This window comes from Meleagris gallopavo, chromosome 4 (assembly GCF_905368555.1).
Source record: "Meleagris gallopavo chromosome 4, MGAL_WU_HG_1.1, whole genome shotgun sequence".
In the NCBI taxonomy this organism is placed as follows: Eukaryota; Metazoa; Chordata; class Aves; order Galliformes; family Phasianidae; genus Meleagris; species Meleagris gallopavo.
Genome location: NC_139407.1, coordinates 67,973,621 through 67,985,103, shown reverse-complemented (window position 1 = coordinate 67,985,103; position 11,483 = coordinate 67,973,621). Strand labels below are relative to the sequence as shown.

Below are 11,483 nucleotides of genomic sequence, written 5' to 3'. Positions count from 1 at the left end.
ACTTGCTGGAGATGGTCTGGGCCTTGGGAATCTCTAGATTGAGAGTAATGGCGTGCTGAAACTGCCAAATTCTATTGCTGTCTCTAGGAGATAGAGAAGATACCTTTCCCTTTCTTTTGCTGGAAGCCTTTGTTTTGTAAAGGGCATTGGTCTCCACCTTTCTCACCTGGAAATCTCCTTGGAGAGGCTTTATGTCTCAGTGTCTGCAAGTCTCACTTATCTTCAGCACCTCTACTCATTTTTCTTATTCTTAGAATTTATTTTCCCTTTTTTCCCTTATACTTTCTTTGTCAGTTTTCTCCTCATTCTTTACTTGTCCTCATCTGTTTTCTCCTCCATTTACTCACAGACCTGCTCTCTCTTGTTCCTACCACTCCTGTATGTTTTCTCTCAACACCTTCCCATCTTCATTATTCTTCCGTTTTGCCTCCTGAAATTCACGTTACTCCTAAAACCCCAGAGAAAACCAAGCTTCTGAGGAGCACTGAGGTGAAGGAAGCTGGAACATGATTAATTAGCTGTATCAGTAGACAATGAGAAGCTGTTGGAGCCTTTGATGGACAGCAAGCTGCCTGCCAAGCAATTATTTGTGAGCTGAAGCCCTCTGTTTGCCTAATTCATCTGTCTCCAAAAAAAGATGATGAGTTTTAGTCAAACCAACTTAGATGGGAAAAACTGAGCAGAGATCTTGCCTCTCTACTTGTAAAAGCACCGTGCACCCCTCGTGGCATGATATAAGTGAGACAGAACAGAATCATTAAGGTTGGAAAAGGCCTCTAAGGTCATCAAGTCAACCCATCACCACTATGCCCATTAACCATGTCCCCAGCCTCCAGGGATGGTGACGACAGTGACTCGTTCTGGGCAAACAAGTTAGTAATGGGATGAGTTGTCCATCTGGGAAGCACTTTTTAAAAGCTTTCCTCTGTTAAAAGATTCCTCAGAGTTTTTCCATTGAGATGGAGAGCCGTGATTCAACTGCATGCTCTTCTGGGAGTCTTAAGAGGCAGAAATACTGACTATTCCAGACAGCCACAAGGAGGTGGCCAAGGTGGATGGTTGTTTTCTTGCTTTTAAGTAGCTGATACAGTGGAAATCCAGGGCTGAAAAATGTCAGGAATCTGGGACTGCACCTGGGACACAGAGGTGGGAGAGGACTTTGAATGGACTACGTCTCCTGCTCTTCTGCAAGTGATAGAAAACACATGTTCAAATAAATAATCACTTCATAGTTAATATTAACTTAATAATGAACTATAGTGAGTAGACTATTGCCGGCGAGTAAGGGCGATTATCTTAGGCCATTTGTCTTTGCCTGGAGGGAGGTCTTGTTTCTTTCCTTCTACCCAGCACAGCTATGGGTGCAGACACACGTGGTGTTGGAGCAGAGTGTGCAATGAACTAAATCTCAGAGGTTGGCAAAGGAAGGTAACCTGAACATGCTGGATTTGGATGGAGGAAAAAGCATCCTGCATTGGGGTTTGGATGCTGCTGTGAATCATGATGTTCACTATGTCCATTTTCCTATCCCATCTCTTACAGGTCTATAACCTGACTCAGGAGTTCTTCCAACGAGGTAAACCAGTCAATGCTGAGAGCCAGAATAGTGTGGGTGTCTTCACACGGGACGTAGTCCGGAAACGTGTCAAGGCTGATCCAGATGACACAGAGGCTGTCAAGAGGTTGAAACTAGCCATGATCCAGCAGTACCTTAAGGTGTGTGTACACATCGTTGTTCCACTGTTTTTACTGCTGTCCCGTCACTGAGGAATCACTGTCTGTGGGCTGTTGCTGTTGGGCAGTTTTTTTTTCATATGGACAATCTTTCCTCTTGAGACATATGCTAAGACAGTGGGCTGTAGGAAACAATGCATTCGTTGCTTTTTTTCTTAGCTTTCTAGCTTTTTAATTAGAATGGGATTTCCTAAGCCATGTTAAATCTTCTAGTCTGATTTAGGGTTTTCTTACACCCGGAGCTACTCTGTTGTCATCTTCTTTTAGTGATGTGTTGTCTTGTGCCCTACACTTAGCACCCCATGACCCCACCAAGTATCTTTACCCCCTTCTGCCTCTGCCCATATCTCAGAGGCCAGAAGAAATGTATCTTTGGTATGAGTAATTTGCTGAAGAAATCCCTGGAAAGCATTTTGAAAGGTAAAGGAATAAAGTCAAAGGCAGATTGTATAAACCAATGTCCTAATCATCTTTCCTCACGGCTTCCCTAGTTCTTTTTATCTACTTGATGCCTTGGCCTAAATGAGATCTCTGTGGGATGAGGAGTTAATGCTGCATCAAGCACTCCGCAAGTAAAGTCTAACAGTCATTCCTTTTTCAATTATAATGACTTAAAGGCTTATGAAATGAGACAGGGGAGCCAGGCAGCATTCTGTCACATGGGTAAGTATGTGATATTCACTGTTACTAGGTGGGAAACTGAAACAGAGATAAAGACTTAAAGAGTATCCGAAGAGGCCTGTGATAAAGCTGAGATTTGAACTCAGGCATCATAAAACTTTTCTCATATCTCAGAATCCTAAATGAAGAACTTGTATAGTGTGGCAACTCCATTACCTAATGACTAGTTACTTGCTATTTCATTCATGCAGTTTTACCAATGCAGATGATGTTACTCATTTGATGCACTCCTGTTTTGTTTTTTTTCTGGTGGTGGCATTTGTGGCTTCTACAGGTTGCTACAGCCAAAGACTTTTCTGCAGCTCTTGCAAATCTTTTCTCACATAAATACCTGAGAACAATAAAGCTTCTGAGACTTAAGACTCTCAGATCAGAGTGGCTGCTGAGAAAGTGAGGATTAACCAGTATTTCAGCTGAAACATGGTCTTGATAGCTGCTTGTTTTTCTCCCTGTTAACTGTTTTGCACTTTTCCTTCATGGTTGAAATAACCCAACAGCCATCACTGTTTGTTATCTCCATAATGAGTCACTCATCTCAAGACAAGTGACTCTGTTGTGTGACCCAGGGCACAGATCTGTGCTGTAGTCCAGCAGTACTGACCCTGAGTGGCACGGATGGGATAGAAACACAGCAGACTCAGAGGACAGATCTTCAAGACCTGCTGGCAATGTGGCCCAGTGGCAGTTCCTGCTTAGTCCTTCCCTGTGCAGTAATCAGATTGGGGCAACCATCTTGATGCAGTCCCAGGAGCAGCCTGTGAACTACTTAGTGCAACTTTAACCTTTTCCTAAAAAGCTATCTGACTTGTTTGCATGATGTCTTAGCCCAGCATGGAGATTCCTGCCCTGCATCAGGGTGCTCCAGGCTTCCAAAGGTAGTCTTCCAAGTGTGGAAACACCTGGAAAATGGATGAAAGGGTAAGGCATGGAATTATAAAGTTCCCTTCATCTAAAATGCTTAAAGAACTGCAATGTGGGAATAATGGTGATTTGAAGATTCTTAGATCACTGTGTGCTATGCATTGTTATTAGAAACTTATCATGAGGCAAACCAAACATTTCTGCCTTTGTTTGAGGAATTGATGCAAGCTGCATCTATATCTAATACCCTTGCTAACATTGACCTACAGGTTGTGGATCTAAAGCTTTGATAATCACATCAAGAGAACCAACTGCAAGTGTCTCACATCTTGACATCTCCCTTTCCTGTCTCCTTTAGTTCCTTCTGTATTGGGTCCTGCCACCTCCTGCAGATAGTTAGCTTGCTGATTGCTGACTGACAGCATGTTGAAAGCTGCAGACAGCAGAAATAGCTGCCAGATTTTTTTCCTGGCTTCTCAAGGGGCCGTTTATTAACATGGGGAAGAGCATCTGATTAACACAGCTCCAGCTTCTGTTGTGGGAGTGCCAAACAGCAAGTCCTGGACATGGCTGTGGTTTTTTAGTGCTAGGAGACAGTCAGAACTGTAACCCAGTGTCATCAGAAGAAGACACATCATCTCTTAACCATGGCTGATGGAACTGTGGCCAATGCAACCAAGGCCAATGCAGCTTGTGATCATAACAAAGTGGTTTCTCTAACTAGAAGCAAGGTTAAGGGACAGATTTCATCAGATCTTGCAGAACACTTTTTTACTAGTGACAATAATGTGCTTTAAGAGAGGGATTCAGGATTCCCAATTTAGGCATCTGCTTTTTGCCCTTGCAGTGAGTTCCTCTGTGGCAACGTTGCTTCTGTGTTGCTTTTCCTTAGGTAGAGAGTTGTGAGAGCAGCTCCCACAGCATGGATGAGGTCTCGCTCAGCGAATTTGGGGAATGGACGGAGATCCCTGGTGCTCATCACATCATTCCATGTGGTTTCATTAAAATCGTGGAGATTTTAGCCCGTTCCATTCCTGAATCTGTCATTCAGCTCCGCAAGCCGGTCAAATGCATCCACTGGAACCAGTCGGTCAGCAAGGAGATTGAGAGAGTGGCTGACCACAACAGTGACCTCCCTGAGGAGGACAAGGGCTCCAATGTCTTCGTGGAGTGCGAGGACTGTGAGTTTATCCCAGCTGACCACGTCATTGTGACTGTGTCCCTGGGAGTCTTGAAGAAACGCCACGAGAGCCTGTTCCATCCCCGCTTGCCCGAGGAGAAGGTGATGGCCATTGAGAAACTGGGGATCAATACCACTGACAAGATTTTCCTTGAGTTCGAAGAGCCTTTCTGGAGTTCTGAATGCAACAGCATCCAATTTGTCTGGGAAGATGAGGCGGAGAGCGAGAGCTTGACTTACCCCGAGGAGCTGTGGTATAAGAAGATCTGCAGCTTCGATGTACTCTACCCACCTGAGCGGTACGGCCATGTGCTGAGTGGCTGGATCTGTGGAGAAGAGGCTTTGATCATGGAGAAGTGCGATGATGAAACTGTGGCTGAAACCTGCACCGAAATGCTACGGAAATTTACAGGTCAGCCATGCCCTGGTTCATTTGGGTGAGTGGAGAAGAGAGGGAGAATGGGGGTTGGGTGTTGAATAACCATTAGGAAGGAAGTGTGCTAGAGTAATTTTTAGTTCTTTGGCATCTTATGTTGCTCTGGTTGGGTAAGTGCTTCCAGCATACCTCCTGCTTGGGTGTGCCTGGAAGCTATTTATACTGAGGGGCTGATAACCAGCTCAGGAAGCGGTGGACTGAAGTGCTTGAGGATTCCACATCCTCTGCTTTGTTTAATCACAAATTGTAAGTATTTGTAAGAGCAGCGTCCTCCAAGATTAGATATATTTTATGCTATTCTAGAAACAAGTCCCCCACTTAACCTATTTATATCTGTTACCTCATGCTACCCAAATCTCAACACCCAGTGAGTTTCCAGCCTTACCTCTTGTCCACGATCTCCAGTTAATTGAAGAAATTTGCCTTCACAAGTGTAGCTTTCCCCTGCATTTACAGACCATTTGCTGCTGTCAGTGCAGAGATCTATAGAAGGGGACCTGGAAGCTGAGGACTGCCTGCATAGCTGGCCATTGCCAGAAGAGGTTTTACATTTTAGTAGTCTCTTTAGAAAACATTGGCTAGACTTTGTTTTCAAAAACTCCATTGCAGGGACCAAAACTGAATCCTTGGCTCGTTCTTCTCAGTGATACATTCATGATGGATGATGACCCTGTGGTTCTACTGCAGCCTGCAGAGAAGTAGGATGAATCAGTGCTGAACTCCAGGCAGCTTCTGTTTCCTGAGCTGTTTGTTTTCAGTGGTGTTGGGTATCCCTACATTACGTCACAGTAGCACTACACACATGCCTTCATTCCTCTTGACTTCAGCAGGCCAGCTGCTGCTCTATGGAAGCACAACAGGCTTTAAAGCCAAGTTCTAGTGCTGATTTCTCCCTGAGAGTATAAACAACCTTGTTTGCTGCAGCTCTTCTCACTTAATCACCTTTTTCTTTTTTTTTTTTTTTTTTTAACATCTCGATTTATCTAAGAGAGTTGATTCCTTGGCTTCGTATTAATTTGGCCGATGGGAGTGTATTCTTCTATTCTCCCTCTTCCCCGTTGTGCTCCTTTGCTGTTATTGTTTTGTATGTGTTGGATGTTCCTCCCTTCCTCCTGCAATGGAAATACCTTGGCACTGAGTCATTGGTACGTGCTACAGTTGCTGTTCCAGCTGATGCTGCACCTGGTCACTGTCCATCAGACTCTTCAGCTGAATGATTTCTGTCTCAACCTCCAATCCTGGTTACCTAACCCTGGAGAAATTCACATGGAATATTACTGAGCTTCGCCCTGCAGTGAACGTTTTGTGCTTAAGACTGCAAAACTCTCCAACCTGTCCTTGAATCACCCATTATATAACATGACTTGTTCCACTTTTTTCCACAAACAAAACAAAACAAAACAACAACAACAACAAAAAAAAGACAAAAAACCCAACTGTTAGTTTTTTGGGGATAATTGTTTGGGTTCATAATTTTACCATTACTCCCCAGGATCTCAGACTTGACCCTGAACTTGATGGAAAGAGAGGCTCTTCTGTAAGGTAGTTCAGATCTTCTGTGGTCTTTTGCTTGTGGAGCCCTTTCCATTGGCTTCAGAGGGTGTTGGACATGCCCTACGGTCAATCTGTTCTTTTAGAGTGTTATATTATACTGAGTATTTCTCTCTAAGAGAGGATAACATAGTTTTGTGACCTTAGATTTCACTTGCAGGTTAGTGCTGGGGCTTATCTGGCTTTGCTGATAAAAACATTTGGGGTTGTTCTAGCCTCAGAACCATTGACAGTTGGAGCTCTTCACAACTGGATGACAGAAGGCTGCAGGCTCCTGTAGATCTGACTAAATGGGATGCCTCCAGACAATTATTGGTCTTGCCCTGCTTTCTTTGTTGGCTAAGCTCTGAGCATTAGATGCCAGAAGGTATAATTGCAGCCCTGCTCCCTCTGAGTTGCCAAGCTTAGGCTGGAGATGCCCTGAGGAGTTCTGCCTGTCCTCCTGCTATTTCTCTGAAAGACAACGGATCTCTTTTCAGTGCTGTGCCTTACTATGTGGATACCTGGGATGTCCTGATGTCCCTTTGCTGTCTGTGGATGCTGATGTATAGGGATAGTACTACTATCTGTTGGCATTGATGGGATTTTAGATGCTCTGCTGGTAGATAATCTAAGTTTGGGTGTCTTAACTGACAGGTATATGTTGATTTTGTGATGCTTCAGTGTCTCATAATCAGTCCCATAATCAGTAAATGTGCAGAATGAAGAGAGGACTGTTGGAAGCATGTGAATTTATCTTCCATAGCTTCACAAATGGGACTCAGTGGCATAAAAAATGTGTCCTATTTTAGTGAAGGCTGATTTCTTTTTTTAGACTTTTTATCTCTGTTTGGACAGTGAACGAGTGCTCAGTTCTTACAAGTTTCCACATCTGTGCTGGTTGTTACTTTTATCTGTAGGCAAAGGCACATGTTTACCCATCTATTTAAAAGCAGATTGAGAAAGCCCAATTAAATATATTCCTTGAAAGAGTCTGCCAGTCTTTGTAGTTTCTGTCTTGCAAACAGCAGCACAAGAGGTTTAACAGGAGACATTTGCATCATGGTCTGGTGTGCTGGAGAACTTTAAAGGAAAACCTCAGGGGATCTCAGGAGAGCTGAGATGTCTGCACCACACAGTGTGGTGCTAAGGAAGGAGACTGGCTTCTCTTCTACACAGTTGCCATATAAAGTACCCAGGGCTCCTTAGGTCCGTGCTGGCAGAGGTATCTCTGTGCTTCTATCAAATATTACAGGATTTATACCACTGTTAATTGAGCTGATGACTCCACAAATTATTTTGTTAACAAATTTCAGTCCTTCAAATATGTGGCCTTATCCAACAAGCCATCATCTCGCTGCTTGTAGTGTTTCTACATTAGTAGAAACTTCATGTTTCTTTGGTCCTTTGTGGAGCCAGGAGTTGGACTTGCTGATCTTTCTGGGTCCCTTTCAACTTGGGGTACTTTATGATTCTATCAATTATCTTTCTACTGGCATGTTTTACATGTTGACTCTATGTTGGCAATGGAATATAAGAACATGCACTAGCTACAGGAGAAGCATCATCAGCCCACTGCAGAGACTCCTTTTACTTGTATGATTGTTTTTTGTAATGCAGCACGATGGATGACTGCTTGCTGTTGTGTCCTCTAATGGTGTTCGTGGTGTATTCTCCTGAGTTTTCCCACAGCCCTTCAAAATAAAACAAGATAACTTATTTCCTTGACGCATCTGAGAGCTCCCTATTCTCAGACTCCCTTGGGCTTTTCACTTCCATCCCAGGCATTCTTGCTTTGATGATTCTTGGAGGAGCGTGTTTCAGAGCCTTTGTTATGCTCAGTCCTGAAACAACATTCATTTATAGGGTATATTTTGTTTGTAGGGTGTATTTGTTTGCTGGTCTGTGCCATATTTTGATCTGTGTATTAGTGGTTAGAAAGTGTTCACAGGGGTGAAAAGCCACCCAACTGCCTTTGCTGTGTTTCAGCCTTATATTTCATCATTCTGGTAGACACATCGTACTCCAAAAAGTGGTAGCTGAACCAGGGCAATAATTTGCTCCTGATTTTAAGGAATTAAAGGCAGTAACTGTTTAGTAGAACTAAATAGCACAGTACCTAGCTAATCTTTAGAGCTGGGCATCTCCCACTCTAAGCTGTTATGAAGAAAGTAGAGTTTGGATTGTCTCTGTGCTAGGCTAAGCATTCTGAAATGTTACAAAGCCAGGGCCTGGAGCAGCCACAGGAGCTGTGTAAGAACTCTCAGTCACTTTGCCTCTTAGAATTTTTTCTCTCAAGTACCCCTCACCTCCATGTCCTGCATCCACATTGAAAACATACAACAATCTAGAAACCCTCCTCCCAGCATCATTCTCCTTTCCATGCCACGTGCATCCCACGGAATGGGTCTGCTGGATTTTAGATTTGTTTTAGGCTGGTGACTGAGTAGCAGTTAGAGTGAGTAATACAGGCTTTGAGAACTTTCTGACAGGCTTACCTATGCACCTGCATAATGAGGATTTGCCTTCTTATCTTATTACTGTTCTTTTTGGAGGTGTATCTCTTATGAGACTACTTTATCATCCAGTTTAGATTGGGCACCCAGTTAGATACCTAAAATTAGGTGAGATTAATTGCTTGATCACCACCAGGATCTAGAAGCTGAATAAAAGCAGGGAATGCTGTATATTTTCACCTAGAATGTGTCCTGGGTTCTCTGGAGCTCCCAAATCTCTTCTGCATGTTTTAACAATCTTTCCTAAAACGTGAGGCTGTGAGTGGTTGATTGGAATTAAAAGGGATGCTGTTTCTGTTATTTAGATACCTGGAACATAGCAATAGAAAGGAGATCTGGTTTAGGTTCTCTTCCATGTAGCCTGTAGGCTCTGCCAGGATGTGTTTTGAATACAAGCCACTCACAACTTGCACAGATGTTTTCTCTTGAATGCAGGCTCACTTTTTCTCTTGCCTTCCACCCAGGGAATCCAAACATTCCAAAACCTCGTCGGATCCTGCGGTCCTCCTGGGGCAGCAATCCCAATTTCCGTGGATCCTACTCCTATACCCAAGTTGGGTCTAGCGGGGCCGATGTGGAGAAACTTGCTAAGCCACTGCCTTATGCTGAGAGCTCCAAAACTACTGTAAGTATGGCCCGAATCAGCTGGGTGACGAGAAGACTAATAAGACACTGGGCAGTGGGTTTTCTGCGAGGCAGATTGAAAGAGACAGTTTCTGGTGGGGCCTTCAGTAGTGTGTTTGCCATGTTTTTATACATACCCATCTGGACAAATGATGGACGTAGGATTTTACCTCCTTAGAGACTGGAATCCCAACACCTTGGGATTCCTACCTCTCTCAAGAAGTACCAAGAGCTGAGCATCCAGGTGGCTTCTGAAATTGTGATTGGGATTACTAGCTTGTTCAGAGCTCCGTAGGAAAAATTATTCTGATTTAAAGCATACACAGAATATACAGCATTAAATGCATAACCCCTGCTAATGGCTAGGTCTGAATATTTCAGAGGAGCATATTAGGAAATCCTTATGTTTTGGCAGGAGAGGGGTAATGGAAGTTCTTGGCTGAGGGACTCGTGCATTGGCAGAGGACAGAGAAATTTGTTCCCCAGGTACTGTCTTCACTTTCTTAAAGAGAGTGAGAGCACACGTGGAGATTATTACTGCATCTCAACTTATAAGCAATAATAAATTAATCAAACTCACCCCATCCAAACCCAGAGACAATGTCTGATGAATATGCAGCCTCCAAACAGCTATACAAGCACCCAGAGCCACCATGTAATTTTGGTCAGCATGGAAATCTATTAAAAAAGATAGCAGAAGCTTTAGGAACCTTTCACACTCATTCTCAAGGAAGAGAGGGATCTGAAATCCTCAAAAGTGAGTGAGGAGCAATTTTACCCAGCACTGAACTATCGATGTGAGAGAGAAGGCACTGTTTCACCCTGTGATTTTTGAGATGTGGCTGCCTTTCCTTCTGAAGTTACAATTCCCAAATAAATCTTTAACGTCCAGAAGTCTGAGGTGTAATTTGGGGGAGCAAAGAGGAGAGAGAGCACAGAAGTTGGATGCTCAGTGACTTGTGCAGCTTTGTTTGAGGCTGTGGGAGCTGGGATGGTGCTGCAGCTCTGCCAAGAACCATATGCAGGCATTCCAGGAAGGGTTAGCTGCATGTTCCCAGATGTGCTGTGCCTGTCCCACACTGGGGTTCAGTAGCCACCTATAAACACCTTTGGCATATCAGCTCATGGGGGATGCGGGAGGGCACAAAAATATTGTCTCCTTTTTGCCTCATGCATACTTTTCAGTAAGCTCTGCTGAGCTTTCCCACTTTTCTTATCCCCTCCAGCCGATGCAGGTGATGTTTTCAGGGGAGGCCACTCACAGGAAGTATTATTCCACTACCCACGGTGCTGTGCTTTCTGGGCAGAGAGAGGCTGCTCACCTCATTGAGATGTACCAGGACCTCCTGCAGTGCCGGAGCTAAAAGGCCCCGTGTTTGCAACCACCACCAACTCCCCATTCATTTTCCAGGTGTGTGGAGGAGATTCCTTTTTTTTTTTAATTTTATTTTTATTTCAATTCGCAGTAGAACAGCCTTTATCTTTTCCTATTAAAAACAGAAAAAGAAAAAAAAAAATGCCCTGTTTTAAAAGCCTGGTCATCAATAGCTTCATTTCTATGTGCTGTATTGTTAACAGGGAAGGGTGCTCTTTTTGTCTGTTGAACTGTTGTCATTTTAATTCTAACTGCATTTTCAGTGCCTATCATTTTTTTTTTTTTTCCTTTCTGTATTGTAAGTGCCTTCTATACTAAAATAAATGTTGTAATAAAAAGACTGCATGATCCGGTACTTTCTGCATAGTCATCTCAGTAAGTTATTACATGTTTTTTCAGTGATGTCAAAAAATAGGGGTTTTCTTTCTATCTACAAAATTCGGAATAGGAAGATCTTGAGAATTGATTCTGTGTATCAGTCGATTGGTATGTGTTCAAGGAATTGTGCCCTAGAGACATTGTCATTTGCCTTATCTAGGTCAGCAC

General features: G+C 43.4%; 1 protein-coding gene across 4 annotated transcripts in view; it reads left to right on the top strand.

The window, feature by feature from the left end:
- Nucleotides 1–11,277, top strand: part of SMOX (spermine oxidase) — a 45,322-nt gene extending 34,045 nt beyond the window's left edge. For 3 of the 4 annotated variants that reach the window (XM_085223731.1, XM_085223733.1, XM_085223732.1), the window contains 4 exons: nt 1,543–1,716; nt 4,169–4,868; nt 9,403–9,563; nt 10,789–11,277. In XM_085223731.1, the coding sequence (XP_085079857.1) occupies nt 1,543–1,716; nt 4,169–4,868; nt 9,403–9,563; nt 10,789–10,926 (1,173 nt within the window). In that variant the 3' untranslated portion in view covers nt 10,927–11,277. Of the gene's footprint in view, nt 1–1,542; nt 1,717–4,168; nt 4,894–9,402; nt 9,564–10,788 lie in introns of all 4 variants that reach the window. The other variant, XR_014883267.1, reaches the window with a different exon arrangement.
- Nucleotides 11,278–11,483: the final 206 nt, after the last annotated feature.